This window comes from Diabrotica undecimpunctata, chromosome 1, assembly GCF_040954645.1.
Source record: "Diabrotica undecimpunctata isolate CICGRU chromosome 1, icDiaUnde3, whole genome shotgun sequence".
Classification (NCBI taxonomy): domain Eukaryota; kingdom Metazoa; phylum Arthropoda; class Insecta; order Coleoptera; family Chrysomelidae; genus Diabrotica; species Diabrotica undecimpunctata.
Window position 1 is genome coordinate 65,316,323 of NC_092803.1, and position 23,330 is coordinate 65,339,652.

At 33.0% G+C, this 23,330-nt stretch overlaps 2 protein-coding genes across 9 annotated transcripts in view; one reads left to right on the plus strand and one right to left on the minus strand.

Annotated features, from left to right (window-relative positions):
• Positions 1 to 23,330, minus strand: part of LOC140450210 (E3 ubiquitin-protein ligase RNF19A-like) — a 246,140-nt gene that overhangs the window by 22,905 nt on the left and 199,905 nt on the right. The window lies entirely within an intron of this gene.
• Positions 3,528 to 21,493, plus strand: LOC140450201 (uncharacterized). Of its 2 annotated transcripts, none has more exons than XM_072543676.1 (5): positions 3,528 to 3,663; positions 6,252 to 6,506; positions 9,370 to 9,496; positions 19,204 to 19,300; positions 20,500 to 21,493. In XM_072543676.1, exons 2-5 carry the CDS (start codon positions 6,301 to 6,303, stop codon positions 21,324 to 21,326), a joined length of 1,257 nt encoding a protein of 418 aa, XP_072399777.1. In that variant the 5' UTR covers positions 3,528 to 3,663; positions 6,252 to 6,300; the 3' UTR covers positions 21,327 to 21,493. The 2 variants fall into 2 exon arrangements, with proteins under 2 accessions (XP_072399777.1, XP_072399786.1); XM_072543685.1 differs by having other exon boundaries at positions 3,528 to 3,653.

Sequence of the window (23,330 nt, forward strand, 5' to 3'; positions counted from 1 at the left end):
AAGTGAATATAGAAGTTAGAATGGTGACCTATTAACAACAAGGAAATATGTATTGAGTAGATGGGTGGAATACTTTTATCACATACTTAATACAGAGGAAGAAGAAAACCTGTAAGACGATAGAGATGAAGTAAGCGGAACAGTTGAGAGTGAAGAGGAACCACCAACAATTATTGCAGTTAAAGACGCAGTTGAAAAACTAGCCAGACAAATGCCCGGAATAGATAATCTCCCAGCAAAACTACAAAGAAGGTGGCTACGATACCGTAATGGAACTACAGCAGCTCATAAAAGAAATATGGACGAAAAATTTGTCCACAGTGATTAGAATATTGGAATACTTTGCACTATAGACAAAAAGGAGATATCTTTGAAAGCTCTAATCAGAGAGGAAGTACGCTTCTACATGCAGCATATAAAATATTTTCCACAATACTAGGCCACCATATTGCACCATATTCAGAACGAATAGTAGGAAAATACCAGGCTGATTTCAGAGGTGGTAAATCGACAATTCATCAGTTTGCAACCCTAAGACAAATTTTAGAAAAAACACTAAAATATGGCATAAATACTCATCACATATAAATACTACAAAGCAGCCTACAACTCTGTAAATAGAGAGAAATGTTCAAAGCAATAAAAGAGCTAGGAGTACCAAATTAATTTAATAAAACTACCAGTTACTAAAAAACTATCAAAGCTGATAAAAACAATCTTATGATAGACTATTTGAGGCGCAATTGAGAGAGATCGAAGGAATCAGAAACAAAGAAGTACGGAACGAAATGAAAACAGATCGAAATATAAATAAGGAGACGTAAGAAAATATTGAGAGAAAAATTGAGAAAGTTAAAAATGAACGAGACAACAAACACAACAAATGAACGAGTAGAGTAACTAAGATAGATGATACAGGTGAGAGATTACAAAAGTATGATGAAACACGACAAAGAAAGATATGGAAATAAAAGAACAGAAAAATAGTGGCGACACACGAAAATCTAAAATTGTAAAAAAAGATTTGGATGATGTTCTGAACTGACATAAATAAATGTTTTGAATGACGCATGTCCCTAAAGTTTTTGGAAAAAATAAATATATATATATTTTCTAATAATTGTAAATTAAATTTATTTTATTAACTAAATACAGGAAATTAAGTCTACATATTTAAGGTTTATAATGTATTTTAATAAAACATAAAGAGGTCCGTGATCTTCGATTGCAAGTAAATTTGATCTTACATGTGCAATAAGCCTTTGGACAGTTTTTAAGTCGATCTCACGAAATTTTTACAAAATTCTTGTATTGTATCAAAATGTATTTTAATAAAACATAAAGAGGTCCGTGATCTTCGATTGCAAGTAAATTTGATCTTACATGTGCAATAAGCCTTTGGACAGTTTTTAAGTCGATCTCACGAAATTTTTACAAAATTCTTTGCCTTAGCTGATCTTCATTTTGGGCTTCCCAGCCATATTATACACCATTCGACTCAAAACAGCCCAAAACTCTTCTATAGGCCTCGCCTGAGGCACATTTGGAGGGTTGTTGCGCTTGGAAACAAAATTTCTATTTTGAGCAGTTAACCAATTTGTCGTTCACCTGGCGTAATGGCATGAAGCTAGGTCGGGCCAAAATATGATTTCATCATTGGGATGATGAGTATTTATAAACTGAACAAGCTTTGTAAGACACCGGTCAACGTAATTGTCAGCATTGAAAGCTTCACCGCGAACACGCCCAACAAACGGCTGTGAAGCACTAGCTTTACTAGCTGAGATGGCACACGATACCAAAATTATAACGACAAATTTCAGTTTTCCCTTAAACCTAACTTCATCCGGTGCATCTTGTACATTGCGTGTATAAAATCCGTCGTTGCCCTTCATTTCGGAATTGGATAAAGTAAAATACTTTCCATCATTAATAATGAGAATTTTAAGGCATGGTATACCATTTTATATTACAATCAAGTAGCCTCTATCCAAATTGAAAACAGTCCGACTGAAAAAATATCCATCAAACGTGGAGTACGGCAGTGTTGTGTTTTGTCACCCACTCTTTTTAATCTGTACTCTGAAGAAATCTTTAGGGAGGCTTTGGATGACAGACAAGAGGGAGTAAGACTAGGCGGAGAAGTAATCAACAATATTAGATACGCTGACGATACAGCCATTCTTGCAGAAAATTTACAAGATCTCCAAACATTACTAAATCTAGTCAGTGAAGCAAGTTATCGGAGAGGCCTAAAAATCAACATTTCAAAGACAAAGTGGATGGCAGTTGGAAAGATCAATATAGATCAAGGTCTGATTTCTCTTAATGGAGAGAAGATCGAAAGGGTAAATCATTTCAAATACCTTGGCAGCTGGTTAAATGTAAATTGTGACTCTGATGAAGAGATAATAACCAGGATCGAAATATCACGTAAGGCTTTTATGACCTGGAAACTAGTTTTATGCAACAGAAACCTGTCGATGAATATTCGTAAGAAGGTCCTGAAATGTTATGTGTGGTCCATCCTATTGTATGGTTGTGAGACATGGACGTTAAAAACCACAATGCTAAACAAGTTAGAAGCATTCGAATTGTGGACTATAGACGAATCCTAAAGACATCGTGGGTTTCGCATACTTCCAATGAAGATGTTCTTCAAATGATCAATTCAGAACGTCTGCTCATAAACACCATAAAGAGGAGAAAAACACCATATAATTAGAGGACCTAAATACCATCTACTTCGCCTTATAATACAAGGAAAAGTGGAAGGGAAGAGATGGATTGGTCGAAAGAAACTTTCATGGCTGCGTAATATTAGACAATGGTGTGGTTCCACAGTAGAAGAATTAGTTCGCGCAGCAGCCGACAGAGAAAGGTTTCAGGAAATTGTAAACATGATGACAGCCAACGTCTGAATACGGGCACGGCACCCAAAGAAGAAGAAGATACCATTTTCGCACTCTTTAATTGTCTGGTAAATCGTTGACACAGAAATATTTTAAGCACTAAAAATTCTTATATCGAGTTTTGGTACATGTCCAACTAAGCGATAAATACTTTGACGAATATTAAGTTTGTAAGACATCTTAACGAACCGTATTTGTCAAAACTGACGTTGTTTATATCGTTTAAGTTGTTTACTAACTTTGATTTCCAATGGCAACTTGATCCAATGCTTCATACTTTTAAATATAAAATTTTCCGAAAACTTAAGGGCCGTACGTTATATTAGTATTTATTTGTTTGTGCACATAGTTTAACAGCTTTTGGTTTCTTAGCTTTCAGTTTTTTTGTACCTCGACAATAGTTTTTCATTTAAGACTAGAAACATTAATAATAAAGCATTTGTTTTATAAAAATAATCTTTAAACATATACAATTATAGATTCGGTTGCAAAACTTATATATTATGATTCACCCATGTTCTCCACAAACTCGTACAAAATACCGAGATCCGCAATCGCCACATCTCTATATCACTCCCAGCAGCTTTCCAATCCATCCTTCAGGAGGTTCAGTCTCGTTCCGTCTATTAAACTGAATACATCGATGACGTCGTTCTAAAGAGTTTTTATTATACATTAATGTCGCGGGTAGTAGTTTTCGAATAAAGTTTCCATTCCGATACCATGATTTTTTGAATATTGGTTTGTTCAAGTAAAGTAGATATATTTTATCGTGTTACATCGTTTTAGTACATGAAATGTGGGTGGGTTTTCCAAAAATCGGTATATATTTTATTATATAAAGAAAAAACACACAGGGCAGTATCAACTATCATTAAAACAAAATCTTATATATTGTATATGCACATTTAAATTAAAAAATTGCACTATTATTTTTTATTAAGATAATTTACAGATTAAAAGATTTCAGGAATTAACCGCAGCATTTACTGTATTCCTTTTTAAAGATAAGTTTTGTGTATCAAAACATTCCTCGCAATAATTGTTCCCTGTGTACATTTTCACCTTTTTTCAGGGTTTCACACACTTGATTACTATCTCCTTGATTTTCCAACATTTGCTTTTCTAAAATTGTTAAAGGTAAGTTGTTTTTGGCTTATTATTTCAGAATCTCTTCACAACTAAGTTTATAGTGGAAGTTTTTCAATATTGTTTTTTGATGCATTTCGTTAGAAACTTTGACTTTACAGAATTCATATTTTTTTTTCGAATCAAAAAAACAAAAATGCATATTAAACCGATTTTTGTTTAATGATTTACAGCTCTACAATCATTCAGACTTGGTTTTCATTCACCGATTTGTACCACTTAATTGAGAGGTATTTTATCTATTCCTAATCAAAAGAAATGACCTCTCATCAATTCTATAGCTTTATTTTTTTGGAAAACCAGTGTATTAGATAAATTTATAAAACGCCATAACTTTAGTTAATACTTTGCAGTGCTATCTATGGTCTTATTTTGCTTCTCTTCTATTTGGATAGAACATTAGTCAGCTTAATTTTCCTAGAACTTACTAATTTTAATTCTACATTTGAAATAGTTTTATCTTTTTATACCTTTTTGGCATCTAAGCAAACAATACCACGTAATCCGGAAAAATACGATCAAAATCTTACCATTTTTTTTACTATAAGTACTGTAAGTGAGCCAACACTATTAAACTTCTGATTAGGTTTTGATATCAATGTGATGATGTAGAAATATGTATATACTTTTATTGGTCCTTTCCTGGTAAAATATCCGCGTTTTAGCAAATTCTACTAGTAATATTCCTTTCCTGAGCATTCAAACTAATCCGATTATTCAAATTGATTATTTTCCGTATTTTCGTGAGTGACGATTTTTCTCTAGGATCTGCACACTAGTATTTAAAATATGTAGAATCATTTTGAAGAATTATTTTTTCTCGGTATATTAATACTCTATATAATTGCCTGCTAATCTCTTAATGTTGTTACAATATCTTATAACTGCTCCTTTTACTATTACAAGTATCATTGTTGTACTTCAATACTTTTCACTTACGTAAAAGAAAATCAAACGCAAAGATTTTTATATTAACTTATTTATTGACGTTCTTAACATTCAGGACCAGGATACAATCCAAAACCCGTTAGGTACTTTAATATTTTATATATACTTTATGTCTCAAATACACTTCACCAAAATCTGTGATAATCTACAGATTTACGGACGCTGTATCTGTTTATTTTCAATCCATGCGTAGCGAGGATAACAAAATATTTGTTAGTCCAATAGTTAATTTATTTGACAGTTGATTCAACCAAATTATTGATTTCGGCTCGAGAGATACGTGCTGAATAATGCAAACATACATAGAAGGGATGTAGGGAAAACTCGACAGAATTGTTTATATAAATGGTCGATTTCATGTTGGGTGTTTATATAACCCTTTCGTAGCTTATAAATCTTATTTTCAAAAAATTAGACAGTTCAGGATAAAACAATTTGAAGCACACAAAATATCTATATTAACTAAAAATGCAATTGTATTTTAATTGACAGATAAAACCATTCCTTTTTTTATATATTTTTAAGAATTCCATCCGTTAGCCTACCCTTTCACCTACCATGTCTTACTTACTACGACAATCTGTTCTCGTTCATTCTAGTTCGAGTTCCTCTTATTTTCCCAACTGCTTAAGTACTGTGACCTGATTCTTTACTTGGAATTCCATTGTCTTTGTAACTACTGATGCTCTTAATCATCATTTCCGGTGTTCTTAATACCCCTTTCATTCCGGTTATGTCATTTTGTGACCTCGGCTGGTCTAATGGACAAAAGCAGCTATTAACAAAGTTATGGCTTCCAGTTTAAGACAGCATCTCCTTTTATTTCTTTTGCAATATTTGATGGATCTTATGATTACTTTTACTATTTCTACGACATTTTCCACCATTTTAAGCCTACAACAGGCTAAATTTTTAGATGTAATTACATTTTATCTTTTTTGTTGATATTACAATATTATACTCTGCGGGTAAACTGCTATTGTGCTCTTTAAAATTACTTTTTGTACTTTTTATTCGTTAAACAATCGATGGATCATTCATTAATTAGTTTATTCACGGACTGAACCTCAATCCTACTAACAGCTATAAAATCAATCAGACCAAATGCAAATTCGGCGTTAAAATCGCCCAGAATTACTAAAATCAACTGGAAAATTCACCGTCGCATTTGCAAATCGTCACATTTTATGTACCAAAACCGATCCACACGTTTCCCCCGAAACCAATTCAATTTTCCCGTAGCATTTCCGCTTCCGGCAAGCGAAATACCCCATTGTCTGGTGGTCGGGACATGTCAGAGAGTGAAGAGGATTCAATGAGTGGCGCCGACTGGCCTGTGACGGAGGAATGGCTCCAAGCCGTCCTTAAGGAACACCACAAAGATTTGCCCGATCCCACGATGATAACCGTTTTAGATTTCACCGTGCGCCAGGGATGCGAGACCGGAGAAAGTGTCCTTAGCGATATTTTGGCAGTTGCCGTAAAATATAGTTTAAGGTAATGATAATTGAATATTTATAAATGTAAATCGACAATAGTGAAGACAGCTGAATATAGAAAATTAAAGTATAAAAATAAATAAAACTGTGAAAAATTGATTGTATGCTAGTTGCGGTGTGGTAAAACATGATACGTATAGGTAAATACAGTGAAAATTTTATTAAATATAATTTTGCATGTAGGTACAGAAGTAACAATAAATTCCCCTAAATGAAGGTTTCCTCAAATCCATAATAATTAGAGCTGTGTAGCTGTTTAGTATATCTTCGAAGGGAAAAATATTTGATTTAATAACAACTAAAAAAAATATTTATACCTGATCTACCAATTCTATTCTGTATTTTTGTGTATGTGTGTTTGCTTTAATAGCCTTGGTCGCAAACTAGTTGGCCAACTCCTTATGTACATCTGGATGATTAGAACTGATTTCCCCAATTTTCTAAATATTTTTGACAATAAAATGACAAAATTCATAATCGATGATTTAATACTGTTCTAATGCTGTGACCTGCTTGGATTAATTCAATATGTGCAGCTTTTTAATCTTTCTCTTTTTACTATGACAGTTTTTGTACACTATTCTATTTCTGAGCTATTTGATAGACACTTTTCCCAACCTCTTCAAGGAATATTCCTTCTTAGAAAACAACTTACTAAAGAATGTTATTTCTTATGATATGGTATGGGTAGTTTTAAATATTAAGCTGGGTTTACACATTTCTAATCAGTGCATAAAGTTGACATTTTAAACCTTTTCGTCACTCCATTTGTAAAGCACCACGTTTCATCATATAGAAAGACTGAAAAGACGTAACTTCCAAGAATTATGCATATTTTTGTATAAATCTTAAGTTATATGTGAAGCAGTATTATTATTATTTTTAATTTATATTTAGAATTATTTATATATAAACTTAACATACATTTATTTGGTGAAACTAACGATTTTCTGTATCAAGAGCTGCAATTCATTACAACTATCCAAAAATGACCAGGCCAGTTTAATCTTTATCACTATTTTGCATGTCGCGGTTCCTTACATACAATTTTGAAGCAAAACTTCTATACTGGCGTTGTATTAATTTTTCTATTTCTATAGTAAATTAGCCTTAGCATTTCTATAGTAAAATGCTAAGGCAATCGTCACGAAATTAGCGAAACGAAATAGTTGGAAGGGAGCCTATTTACTCGACGAGGAGAGTGCGTTATACAACATGGATTTTCAATTTTATTAATATCTATAACAATTGATATTAACTAACAGCAGTTTTATGTACTTTCGAATGTATAAAGAATTGTTAAAATAAATAAATAAACTTTGTAAATAAATGATTGTAAAAAGATCGTACAATAAAAAAAAATAATAAATAAATAATAAAATTACTTTATTAAATTAAAAAAATTATATTTAAAATTTAAAAACACACAAAACAGTATGAAGCTTCGCGTCAGTCTACAGTTCCACTTTTTCCCTTCTGTATTTTCTTGTTCTTTTTTGAAAACTTAAATTGATTACTTTTATATTTATATATTTATATACTTTTATTATTTAGTTGTTTGTTTGTTTTCGCTCTCTCCATTTACTGAGTTTTGTTGTATTTATCTATTTTTTAGCTCTTGTACATTCACTACTCGAACAACATTAATCATTTTCGTAACGCATTTTATTTAATCGATTGCTGCTAGGACCAAATCTCCGGTTTCCCATTATTTAATAAATTGTAGCGGTTTAGATTGCTATGAGGAATAAATCTCCAGTTTCCCTTTATGTAATAAATTGTTGCAGTCTTCTCAATAAGGTTTTTAAGAAAATTCTTGGATTTTAGTACGAAAGATTTTGTGTTTCCATGACTGCTTACAAGTCGGAAATTAAAAATTTGAGCTCTTTTTATATAGAATTACGTCAAATGAATGCGTAAATCTCTTTGAAGGGGATTGTACACTCGGCGCGAGTGAAACAAGAAGTTTTAAATTTAATGGAAATCGTGCCTGTTCAAATACGCTTAAATCATCGTCACCAGATTGTATAGTTAATTTTTTGTTATTGACGAAAAAGTATTTAAAATTCTCGACGAGAAAAGCCACCCTTACAAAGAACAGCCGACCCTCACGAAACGGAATAATTTTAATATCGCCTTTGGAAGTAAATAGCAATAAAACTTTGAAATTTTCTTTTTATTACCAGTAATTTTAAAGTAATTTAAATGCAGAATTGCATAGTTACAGAGTTGCGGTGGTTATTTTGAGATTAACAACATCAGTGTTTCTATAGAATATACCAATACATGGTACAGCGGGACAACATCCTAGCGCTGCAAATTGTTGTTTACTGTACAAAAAAGGATTGAACGTCTATATTTAAATGGTGTTACATATAATTCACTAGTTTTTCCAGTATAGGAAAAATCTCAAGACCACTAAGTGTTAGGATAAATGAGCATGAATCATACATAAAAAACCGAGACTTTGACAGATCCCAGATATGTAAACATGCCTGAAACAATGAACAAAGTGTACAATTAAAAGATGCATCAATAATCATGAAAGAAATAGTCAGCAAAAGGAGAAAAATCAAAGAAGCAGTTACTAATAAAAAAAGAAGAAGGCAGCAATAAGAATATAGCAACATTAATGGATTAATAAAAAGTCAGAGACAAATCATCTACAAATAACTACAAAAGAAAAAAAAATCAGAATTTAACTTAAAAACATTAAAATTATTGCTATTTGTGATTTTTTGAAAAGTAGATTGGATATATATATATATATATATATATATATATATATATATATAAATATTTAGATTTAGTTTAGTTCTCCATATATTCAAACTAATCTATCATTTTCTTGTTTTTTTTAGGGAAGAGCCTATCGGAGTGACGCATAGTTTAAGTTTTATCATAAAACTCCTGCCCCAAGACCCGTTCAGCAGATTTTTCGTGACCGAGGCACAATTCGATCTTAGGGAGATAAAATTCTACACGCAAGTAAGTCATTTCCATTCATCACAACCGAGACTCATTTCACACATGAAAGAACCGCAGCGTCGTCGGTGGAATAGTTGATATTAATTCGGTAGAAATTCTGTAATTTTTAACTGTCTAAAAATGTAATTTAAAGTAAAGGGGATTTCTTTCATTGGGAATTGAAGTTACTGGGGATTTGTTTTAAAGAAGAATTAAACGGTTACTCGGCATGTGAAATTATCAAAAGCTTTCATGAAACCTTTACTTAATAGAATAAATTATGCATTTACTTACTATGATTAACGATGTTTCGTGCATTAAAAAAAGATTTTGATTGTATACATGAACAGATAAAAATGGACAAATATGTAATTGTTGTTGCAAGTCATGAGACTTCTATTCGATGACGAATTAGGTGAACTGCAAATCCAAGCTTACTTCAAGCTATTAGACGATGTTAGGAATAACGTTTTATTTTGACAATACATCTACAGTTTAAATCCCAATACATCCAATACATTTTGACAATACATCCCATAAAAAGCACCATGATTGCACTCTTTACGAAAAGAAAGAAATGAACGTAGACGATTGCATTTCTTTTCAATTGAAGCTCCAATTGAAGTTTCCTGACTTCTCGTTGCTATAGAGGTCGCCACTAGCGTACTCAAGCATGTTACCAAAGAATATAGATGTTATGTGTTGGAACAAACCAATTTTTAATTCAAAGTTATACAATTAAAAAAATAAATACTTTGAATATTGTAAATATCATACATTTTTAAGTTTTAAAATTAACAATTTAATATATTAAAAATAAAGATTTTATTGTGAAAAAACAAAAAAAAGACAATTTGCAAATCAATGGCATCGAAATTTGTTTAGGCGTAGATGCAAAGTTACCCGTTCGTACTCCTTTCCCACTTCCCCCTAACTACATATTTCATTATGAAATTTTCATGATAATTTTAAGCCGACGGCCACGGCACCACGCTGTGAGTTTATGCAGCCACCCTCTTTTAAAGTATAAACCGTAACCAAATCGCCCATTTGAACTGCTCTTCTATAAGCGTCTATATTCTTTGATGTTACTATAACGGCTAAACAGTTGAGAGCATTTGATTTCAGTTCAAGCTACCAAAAGTGCTCCTGATGAGAAATGAAGACTTCGAAACGCGTGTAGAGCAATGGAGCTTGAAGAGAAAAGAAATGCAATCATCTACTTTCATTTCATTTATTCAATTATTGTTTTAAATTAGAAAGTATTGCAAACGATAAAAAGCATGAAAATTACTACACCACCAAGGAACAAGAAAAATACTGCTTTTATCGTGAACACCTACTGAAAGAGAAGTAGTCAGTATGACAAAACTAGATCAAGAATTCATAAATGTCTTTTATGTCTAAAATTTGGTATCCCATCAACATTACGAATTATAACATATTTGGCGCTATATCAAGTGAGAGAAATAAAAAAGGAACGTGGTTAAAACCGTTGTAAAAGGTATATAATCTGGTAGTATGGCTATACAACACAGTTGTAAACTATGATATTGATTGCAACGATTAATACATAAATTTAGAATATCTATCAACAAAGCTTTCTATACGAGTAGATATACTTTAGTATTCTCTCTCTAATCATGTCTCATTATTTTCTTATATCTTCTCCCGTTTCCTTTTCTAATTTTTTCCAACCTAAACAACACAAAAGGAATAATGCTTACAAAAAATGTATTGGTTATAAAAATGATTATAGCAGTTGAGTTAAAAAAAGTATAAAAACATAAGAAAATGCAGAAAATTATAATAAAAACGGAATCGGAATCTACAAAGAAATAATCTGATGCGAATGATGGGACCAATGGAAGAACTGAGTACTGTAAAATTTCGCTAAATTGGTTATTCAGTAGGTATGTATAAAGCTACAACCCCTTGTGATAATGTAGAGACAAGTTGAAGGAAAGAATGAATCGAGAAAAAAAAAACTTTTGGCAAAACAACTTGTTTAAGGCATCTACACCTACGGAATACAGTACGTAAACCAATAATAATAAATCTTAAAGCACGGAAAACCACCTAAAGAAGTAAATAAACCTTAAACGTGGTCAAAAAAACACAAGAAGAATTGGAGAAAAATGGATCAAAGAGTAAAAATCTGTAAGAAAATTGAACAAACGTAGATACACATCCAATATTAAGACAGAGTATAATTGACAAAAAATATACTACAAAAGACGAATACATATATCACATTTTTTGTTAAAAAAACTTCTTTCGTCCTGTTAGCTGAACAGATATTTCAGATTTAACATTTTCATATAATTTCTCATATTGTTTGTTTCCTTTTATACCCGTACCGATGCGCCTTTATGGTAATATTTCGAATTTGTATGCCTCACTTTCTCTTCATTTCTACCCTTCTCAAGTGGGAACATTAAAAATTCTCATGGCTCCACCACTGCGGAGCTGCACTGAATGCTAATGGTCTTCTGGGTAATCAGTTTTATTATCGATGTTTCGGGCGCTACACGACATGTAGCAAGTAGTAATTTTTATAATTGATTAAAAAATTGAATACCACACAATGTCAATAGAAGGTTTAGTTAATACAAAATAAAATAGACTTTTAGGAAAATCTACTAAAAATATCACAATCGTAATTGGCAATTCTAGTTTTTATAAGAATATCACTTCCTCGTGTATTTTTCTTTTCAAAGATTTTCGGCTTAACAATTGAGTGAGTGAGCGATTGTGTGCTCGAATCCTACGAAGATTGAAAAACTGCAGCATTGCCAACTTAAATTTTGTCGAAAATGTATTTCCGGTTGTCAAGTCGACCAATGGATAAAAGCAGGGCATGGTGCCGATATTGATTGATTGACTATAGTCCTATAAAAGCTTGTAACGTGAGAGTTCTTTTGTCAAGTTGATTGGCTTACTGTGGATACTTTCAATATTGTTAGGCTAGTTAAACTATTTTTCAACCAAATTTTTGTCTCTGTTGATGCTATGATCGATTTTACCTATCAGGAAATATACTGTTTATACTCTTAATCTTTCAAAACGTAGATGAAGTTATACTTTTTATAATCCGAGTAATTTGAACAAATATATAAAAAGATTCTACGTATTCTCTACCATTTTATACGGAGTTTAAGCCTGGACAATTACGGACGCAACTGAAAGAAGACTTTCCAGCTTTGGTATGTGGTGTTATCGAAGAATGTGGAAAATATCATGGACACATCACGTAACAAACACGGAAAGATAAAAAAAATACTCAACACTATAAATAAGAGAAAAATGAGCTACTTTTGTTACATACTAAGAAATAAAAAATATGAGCTGATTCGATTGGTTATATAAGGGAAAGTGAAAGGAAAAAGACGACAAGGGAGACAACGCACGTCATGGTTGAAAAATTTAAAGTAATAGAGTAGAAAAACTACAATAGAACTCTTCAGAACTGCTGCAGACAGAGTAAAATGCGCCGTGATGATCGCCAATGTCCTTAAGATGAGGCACAAGAAGAAGATATAAAAACACATACTTCTTAACACAATCAGTTTTCACAAAACTTGATATAATAAACATTTTGAACACAAAAGTTGTATATAGCAACGCTTATATTGGACAAATAAATCGATAAGTTTAAAATAGAATAATGGTCCACAAAAAAACACATCGAAAACAAAAAGATGTGTTTACTCATGCATACCCTATATTCATACCTACAAAATAAGTCATGAACTAATGATAGTTTTTTTTATTTTATACATAGAAAATGACGATTGTAATCCACAAATAATTCACTACTTCTAAATATATACATCAATAAAATTATCGGAAAACAGCTATTGTTATATTATAACTTGAAATATCTGGAATATGATTATATTGTGCGAATAACTTTCTATTTCCTAAGATTTCTTACGGATGGGTGACTGAGACAAGAGGAATATTTTGACTGAGAAATCATCTAATGTGCGAAATGTCTTGAACTCCGTAAGCTAGTTTTATACGTCTTTAAAACACCTATTCTCCCTCACCTGCTCATTAACCCTAAATTGTTTTTAGAACCCTCTAAAAGTTAAAATTGGCAATTATTTAAATTAAGTACAAATACAGATATTTCTCGCCCTAAAAACCCTGTCGTCGGCTAATCATCTCGTTCTTTCGCTCGACAAAACATCGCAAACAAGAAAGCATCCCTCCTGACATAATTTGCGGTAGGGAATATTTTCTTAATGGGTCTAATCACGATGGCAAGAAAAGCACGCCTATTCCGAATAAGTTTACACCCTTTGGCCTCCCATTTGGTTAATTAACGATATTTCTGTGTCAATGAAGACGTATTAATTAACCCAAATGATCTGACTTTATTCCGGCGAGGCGACAGCAGAGGCGAACTTGAAATTTCAAGATGTGTGTTCCAATTCGTTTTGTTTTTAACCTTTTCAAATTAAGCAATGTAGGTCAATAGATAAAAAAGATACTTAAATAGGTAGTTATAACTTTTACGAATTATTTTTACAGATTTATTAGAAAATATAAACTTCTTCTTCTTATTCTTCTTCTTCCTCTTTATAAACAAGTCTGATTGATCATTGGCGGATTAATACCTCTATGGACGGTTGTCACTCCATCTTTTGCGCGGTCGTCTGATACTTCTTCTGCCGATTGGTGACTTGCTATTATGACGACACGGGTCTCCCCCATTCTGCTTATGTGGTTATTCCATTTTTTTTTCTATTTAGTGTCTATTCGTTTATACACTGTACGTTACATTTTCTTCTAATGTCTTCACCTCTCTTTCGATCTCTCAGCATATTTCCTGTAATTTTTCTCAGTACTCTCATCTCTACCGTTTCCAGCAGTCTTTGTGTTGTGGCTGTGTCGGGTATTGTTTCTGAGCCATATGTCATTATTGGTCTTACACTGGCTTTAATTCTAGACTTCATCTTATTGTTAATGTGTCTGTTTAGCCATATAGTGTTAATAAGGCATCCTGCCAGTCTATTTGCTTTTTGTACTTGATCTCCCACTTCTTTGTCCAGGTCTCCACAGCTGGACGGTGTAATTCCAAGGTATATTATTTCCATTACTTGTTCAATACTGATCAACTTATATTTTACATCTGGTTGGTGTTTTGCTGATTACTATTGTTTAAGTTTTCTGAGATAAGATTGTCATATTAAATTCTTTTGATCTTATGTTAAATCTGTGGATCAGTCTTTGCAGACTATCTTCATGTTGGGCTATCAATATTGCGTGGTCTGCGTAACAGAGTATTTTTTACTCCTTGGTTCCCCATTCTGTATCATCTTCCTTTGATATCGCTTTTGGTGATTTCATCCATGATTAAATTGGAGAGCATAGAGCTCAATGAGTCTTATTCCGCTGCCTATTTCTATAGGTTCTGTAAGTTGTCCATCTATTCTGAGTTCCATTTTGTTGTTTTGGTAGATGTTTTCAATAGTTTTCATAAGATTTAGGGGAACTTCCCCATTATACAGAAGGTGGATTATATCTTTGTAGCGATATCATGGTGCAATATGCCAAAGATCAATGCTGAATTATTCCTCTCCCAGGTCTCATTCTTTTGAGGTCGGCGATCGGCCGTCTTTCATGTTTAATGTTCATGAGCCACGATTCTTTTTTACAGCTATGTCTCTTATCCTAACTATCTCTATTCTATTATCAATTGCAACTGCTCATATTTTTTATAACTAATTATATGTTCCAAATATGACATTTTTGACTGCTAGTCAGATTGAATTTGAGGAAGATTTAACAAGTAACGTTAATATTAACAAAGCATTGTATGAGAACAGTTACAGAAAATAAATAAAGATAAACAAATAGAAAAATAATACTGGCTGAAATGAAGACGAAAAAGGGAGGAAACTGAGAAAAACTCTGTTAAGATATTTCTCTATAATTTTTAACTTTTCTTATCCAGCGCATCCATCAGATCTACAAGTAAATTATATAATATAACGTTTGGAGTAAGCCAAAACAAAAACACACACCGTACAACATATAAGCAAATTGGCATACACAATAAGCCAATTGGCTGCAGTATAACTGGTTTATACAAGCGATACATGAAATATTTTGGTTTTTTATGAAAGTACTTTTGGTGAATCAATTTTAGGGACTGTATTTAATATGAGCAATAATAATTATTTAGGAACAATAATAAAAGGAAATGAATATTAGTCAAACATAACTAAATGCTTCAATAAAGCAAGAAGAATTTGAAAGTTGTAAAAACAAATTCTTTAAATAAGAGATAAAAACCAAAATTAGTCAAAATGGAATATGTACAAATATGACAAAAATTTTTATTTTCATTATTTCAAAGTCAACCGAGATAGAAAACAAAGGTCATTAAGAAGAAGCATTCCAAATTAAAACGAGAGATGGACAAAGAAATATACAAAGAACACGCAAAAAAAAAGGAAATCTGGCAGCAATTCAACAGATATATATGTAAAGATATTTGTAGGAAAAGATAAAAGATGTTTTTTTTGTAGAAAAAATGATTTTACTAATACTGTAATACTAATACTTTATAATCTCTAGTAACTATTGCTCAGTTATAATATAAAACATAGACAGATATTTTATTATTAAGTATAAAACAAAACTTGGTAAAAAACATCGACTGATACTTTTCCTGTCAATAATGCTGCAATTACGTTAAATATTCAACACGCGAAGTTTCCACCCAACTGTTTTCAATACTTTATATCATTGCAGTAGGTAAACGATCTACGATCCTTCTCTAAACGGCGTGAAGCAACAATAAAATGACTCATTATCATTAAAATTATAGCAGTATCGACCATTCTTTCTATGCAGCTGTAATGAATTAAAAATGAAGTCCATTAAAAAGATAAATGCGTGACACATATACAGTGACCGGACTCAAACTAAAGAACGTGCTAAAGTTCACTGAATAAAACGGATGCACAGCAGGAAGACGTGTGTAATATATTCTTTTATTACTTCGGGAAATGTAGAGGGATAAATTATATAAATATGGTTTTCTCTACTAGTACATTAGGAAGAAACAGTCAATTCACAATTAAAATTGCACTTTTACTGTTCGAGTAGGTAATTTTTTTTTTAAATAAATCACGAAATTTTACAATTGTTTTCGAAAATTTTATTTGTTTACCCAGTTACACCCAGTATACACTGATAATGACCGGTTTGTCTATAGTTTATGGAATTAACATAGACTGTATCTTCCTCTGAAATTAGGCAAGATACTACTTGTGTCTGCAGTTGGTTGTAATATCTTTTTACCAAATCTTATCCTTTCACTAAACTCCACAATGGAGTCTTGGGCCAGTTTGCCCTCTAAAGCTCACCATTTGTTTTTATAACTTTGTTTCAGTCACTTTTGAATTTCATATCTAGCGAAATTTTTGTGATGACGCAGTATGGTTCTCCTAGAGCCTTCAGACTTTATTATTTTGTGCCAGTTTATTAAGGAGAACCTTAACGTGACGTATTGCAATATTATGTGTAATATTAAAATACGACCTCAGACGAGTTGAGTGCATTAAACAGAAAAAAATAATTGATAATGAATTTTAATAGGCTTCCGTAGCTGACAAAGTCGGAGAAGGATGAAAAGATCGCGGAAGAATTTCTGGATAGCTTACTACGCACATAGATTATTAAATTTATAAAGTTAAAAAATATTGAAGCGGTTCTGATGCGTCCATGCCGTTAAAATACTCTTGCGTATCCTTCTATTAACAATTATTATTAATTATTAACAATCAATGTGAGGAAATAATTGGCCAAAAGCAGTTGGGGTTCAGGAGATGCCTTGGACCTATAGAAACACTTTTTTTCCACTCCTTCAACGGTGCTGGAAAGTAAGAAAACCCGTATACATGTGCTTCATTGAAGTTGAAAAGGCATTTGGTCTCGTACAACATTCCAAATTAATTACCGCCTTACAGAGTATCCAACTAGATGACAAAGACATCAATCGAGTCAGTATTGAACTAGGCGCCAAGAGACGGTTGTATACTCCCTGTCACTCTTTTTAACGTGTATTCCGAGAATATATTTACAGAGGTTTTAAAGGATAAAAAAAAAGGAGCAATAATTAACAATATTACGCCGACGATACTGTGATTCTAGTTGAAAAGGTCGACGACTTGCAAGAGCTGATCAATAGAGTTGATAACACTAAAGAGGATATCGGCTGAACCCAACTGGTATTAAACCAAAAAATGCAGGGAATAGTACAACGGTTCAAATACCTTAGATCTTGGATCACCCAAAATTTAGAACCGTCCGTCTAAATCAGATGTCGAATTGAACAGGCATGAAGCATAATTAAAAAATTCAAGCCCTTAGTATCCAATAGCTTATTGAATGTGGAAATCCATGAACAGTTTATAAGATGGACCAGTAGAACCAGAAACGAAGAAATTCCTTGAATAATAGGACATCAACGAACTCTATTTAACATCATTAAAAGACGTAAACGAGAGTATCTTGGGCATATAATCAGGGGACCAAGATATGAGTCCTTTCCGCTAATTCTGAATGGTAAAATTGAAGGAAAGAAGTGGAAAGGTGGAACAGCAGATCAATTTGCTTAACGTAGTTCAAGACCGAGATCAATATAAAAATATAGTAATCATGGTAGTTGCCGAAGTTCCTAGGAACAGGGCAGCCTGAGAACAAGAAGAAGATACATTGATTTTGGCATTTGTATTGCTTATTAACTTTTTTTATTTGCTTTGCAGCTCATTCGTTCTAAACATTAAGATGTAGCAATATAATTTTGCAGAATTACATTAATTCTTTGCTTGTAAAATGTATATAAGATGTAAGAACATAACATAAATATACATTTGTAGGTATTTTTATGAAATGTGCAGTGCTTGTGTAGGTTTATGTACATGTATGTGTGTATTTTGAGTTTGAGTGTATCTTTGCGTGTGTTTGTATGTGTTTGTGTGAGTGTGTGTCTTGTTCTCAGTTGATCTGCAGGTGTTTATTGGGTTACACTTTATTCAAATCTATCCTATTGTATTGTCCCAGTAGCGTATCTAGACATTTGCCTTAAGAGGGGAACTTTCAACTTGGGGTGGGGGAACATCCAATAAAACACCGACCAAAAGACATAAAAAAGATAAACCCAAACCACACAAAAGAGAAATAATAGGTTTTCTTTAATTTTGGAAATTCTTGGGGGAGGGAATTTCCCTATTTTCGCTGTATTGTGCTATATATCGAATAGGACGCTCTCTATTAGACATTGGGACGCGCTATGTCGGCGAAGAGAACTTCCACAACCAGTCTGTCCTGAGCTCAGTACTCGGGACCTACTCGGTAAAGTGTAAAATTTGAGAAATGACACGATATCGACAGTCAATTTGGGGAAAAAATGTCACTAAGTAGCTATTGTATGACACGAAAACAAAACTTTCAAAGATTTAGGTATCGTTGAATACACGTTAGAGAGTAAAGAATATAGAGGGAAGCAATAAAGTAAAATACAAACAGTACTTAGTAAAGACAATTAATATGTATTCCTTTACATACATGGGTAAATAAAGTTATATGAGACATACAGGATATAGACAAGCATATACTCCTCTATATAATTATTTTCTTGTTATTTAATACTAATAAGTATTTTTTGTAGCTTTTCTAAAATTAAAACTGTTCCTCTTAATTTTCAGGTGGTTCCTGACCTGGACCTATTTAGACAAAACACAGCCGACGCCGAAGACATACGACTTCCTATTCCAAAGTGTTATTATGCCCATTATACGGCAGGTAAAAACTTTTTTCTTAATAAAAATTTATTGTTCTGTTCATCAAACCACAATAAAGCACCAAGCATTAAAAGTACAAGAACCACTTAACCTCATATTAAAAGAGTGAATCGAAACCTCCACAAAAGTGAAGGTCACATATTTGTGGTCAAAAAACATGGTAGCAAAGACGATGCTAGTTTTCAAAAAGAATTTACATCTGAAGGCCTTTTACAAGAAATGATTACACGAATTTTTTGTCTGAATTCCAACATAGAAGATATTAATTTTAGTATACATTTCTACAAAATCAATATTAACCATCCATAAATATTTAAAGTAAAAATGAATCAAGTAAATAGAAAATTGCTATTAGGAAGAATTTGTGCTAAAATTAAAACTAATATAATATCTTCGATTATTGTTACCAACTGATTCAATTATTTATGATTTACTTATTAAATGTTAAAAAATATATTATATAATTAATAATCTAGTAACAAATACGACTCAATTATCACCTCACCTCCCTATCCCGTCGACGCATTGTGTAGTAGAAGAACGGTGTATCTGAAAAATTCCATTTTACAGGAATCAGCAATAGCAAAATGATGGAATATAGATAAAAAAGAAATAAAAGAATTTAGCGAATACACGGGCGAAGAAAAGAATAGAGCAAAGTTACCAGTGAAATCAGCAAAAGCAAAACTTTAAAGGAAAGAGGAAAGAAATGGATGGCAACGAAACAAATACGCCATTAGTCTGAAGATTCAAAAGAAATCTAAAAATATTTTGCACTCAATCTTTGTAGCACACGAGTACACATAGTTACAACACAGCGGCGCAAAATATCATAAGTTTATTGGAGCGAATATATTTTAAAATTTACTATACCCATTAAGAGTTCATCTCGTAAAGGATAAGAATAGAGGGGAATGATAAAGGGTTTTTTTTCTGTCTATCTAGAAACTTATGGACAAAACTCTTTAAATGTTGCTTCATCTGGTATATCTTCAATGCTGCTGTCAATCCATATTGTGCAAGCATATTTGAAACATGACTATGTTTACTTAGGAATCTTAATCGTGTTTATCAAGTGTGTTTTACCTGTGGACATGTCATCGCACAAGTTACTTCTTTCGCTTATGATTCCATAAATATAATAGAAAAGAAAAATGACCCTTCTCGACTGTTTGATTTAATTTCTTCTTTTTGTTTCAGGAACTAACGATCCAGAGCCGAATCCTCCCGAATCCGTCCTAGTTTTAGAAAACATTAAACCCTTAGGCTATAACAGCGCCGATTTTGCACGAGGCTTGACTTTACGTCAAACGAAATCAGCCGTAGAATCAATCGCTCAAATCCACGCCCTGTCTCTGTGTATCAAAGTGAAAGAAGGAAAACCTATTACAGAACGATATCCGTTTCTGTTTCAAACAAACAGAGCGTCTGACTCATACCAGCAGCTAGTAGAGCGTGGCCTGCCGCAATTATCTCAGTTTTTGGAACGGAGATCAGGCCTGGAGGAAGTGCTAGCCGCTTTGAACGAGCTTAGATCGCATACTAAAGATATAATTGAAAATTTGTTGGCGCCCGAAGAACCTATGGCTCTTATAACCCATACTGATTTTTGGTGTAACAACCTTATGTTTAAAGAAGATGAAGATAATTGTATATGCGCAATTTTAGATTGGCAAATGGTGACTTATAGTAGACCAACGAACGATTTAGCTCTACTGCTGAATAGCAGCGTTCCAGCCGAACTGAGAAGACTACACACCGGGTCCTTATTGGACGGCTACTGGGCATCTTTGGTAGAAACCTGTAGGAAACTGAAATTAGACGTAGAAAACGAATTAGGTTATGACAGGAAAAAATTAGAAGAGGACTTTAAAAAGTCTCAACTGCTAGCTCTTTTACTATGCATAGGATCCGTCGATTTGGCCATCGGTAACGCACAAATGGAGGAGAGATTGTTAGAATTGCTGAAAGATCTATTCGAAGACGGCTTGCTCAACGCCGATGTAGCGGCCAAGGCTCAAAACTAAGTGATATTCGATGCTAAGATTTTTTTCATTCTTGTAATACTCATTCTACGGAGTAATGGTTGTGACGTAGCGAAACGACCGTCATCTTGAAAAAATCAACTATCATTTTATTAATTATTATAATGTTTTATTGTAGTTATTTAGTGGCTTATTAAATGGTTATAAACGCAAAAATTTGTTTATAATTTAACATTATGTTTAACAAGTAACTACTTCTAAAATTAACGTTATTAAAATCGTTTTTAATTAACAAACTTATATTTGATCTATATTTTTTACGAAACGCACCTTTTATCCAGTGTATGGTATACACATTTAATGTTTGTCTGTTGGTCTCACTGTCTTCCCTTTTGTTCGCCTATCTTCACATCCAATTCTGAGATTTATTTGGACTCAATAGTTGGTATAACCGATATCTGTTGGTATCGCAACATTCCTTTTCTAACCCATTTTATCAAACAATTTTGGGATTTATTTTCCAACGGTCTATTATATCGGATTTGAGAAAGTTCCGATGGAATACGTACAGATAAACAAGTCATCATCATCAGTGGCATTACAGCTCGTTATGAACCAAAGCCTTCTTCAGAACAATCTTCCATTCGCCCCTGGCAACTCTTCTCCATGCTTTAACTCCGATGGATTTTAGATCATCCTCTATGCTATCTTGATACCTAAGTTTTGGTCATCCTCTGGCTCGTCTTCCCACTGGTCCTCTTCGGTCGAAAATTTTTCTGATCATTGCATCTTCATCTCGCCTAATTACATGTCCTATCCATCGAAGGCGTGCTAATTTAATACATTTTACAACGTCAGGTTCCCCAAAACTTCTATATAACTCAAAGTTGTAGCGCCTACGCCACAAACCCTGTTCTTGGATTCCTCCATATATTTTCCTTAGAATTTTTCTCTCGAAACGTTTAAGCAATTCTTGGTCATTCTGTGTAAGTGACCACGTTTCAGACCCGTATGTTAACACTGGCCTTATTAGTGTTTTATATATGGTAACTTTAATTTTTCTGGGTAGTTTTGGAGGCATATGTTTCCTCAAGCCATAATAGCATTTATTGGCAAGCACTATTCTTCTTTTAATTTCATCGCTGACATTGTTGTCTTTGGTCAGCAGCGAGCCCAGGCAGACGAAGGTGTCCACACCTTCCTGTTCCAGATCATCAATTAATAGTCTAGGTATCTGGTTGCCTGATCTAGTGCAATGCATATACTTGGTTTTCTGTGCATTTATTTTTAATCCCATTCTAAGTGCAGACGCCCATAGTGAGCGAAATGCTTCGATCAGAGATTCTGTGGACCTAGCAATAATGTCTATGTCATCTGCATATCCGACCACTTGTACAGATTTATTAAAGATGGTGCCATTCGTAATAATATGGCAATCTCGAATTACTTTTTCTAGTGCAAGGTTAAATAAGAGACACGACAGTCCATATCCCTGTCTCAATCCATTTTTACAATGGAAGGGCCTGGAAAAGTCGTTTTGGATTCTGACTACACTCTCTACGCCTGTGAGTGTAGTGGTGCATGGTACAGATAAATAAGTGGTGCTGCCAAAATCACACATTAAAATTGTGTTACAAGAATTTCATGGCAGCCTTTCTGGAGGACATTTTAATTTCAAAAGAACACTGGCCAGAGTTAAAAGATTTTATTGGACCAATTGTCCCGAGATGTAGAAGATTGGTGTAAGAAATGTGATTTATGTAACGGTAGAAAAGGCTTTCCGGAGAACTTTCTGAACGACTTGCAGTACATATTCTCCGTCCACTTTCGATGACAAAGAGAGGGCAGAGAAAACAAGTACTTAATGGTCGCAATGGATTATTTTTAAAATGGCCTAAAATTGCATCCATTTTTAATCAAGAAGCGACTACTGTAGCAGAAGAATTCATAAAACATGTCATAAGAAGAGATGGAGTTCCTTTAGAGTTTCAGCATTCTGATCAAGAACGAAATTTTGAATCAGAATTATAGAAAGAATTAATGAAA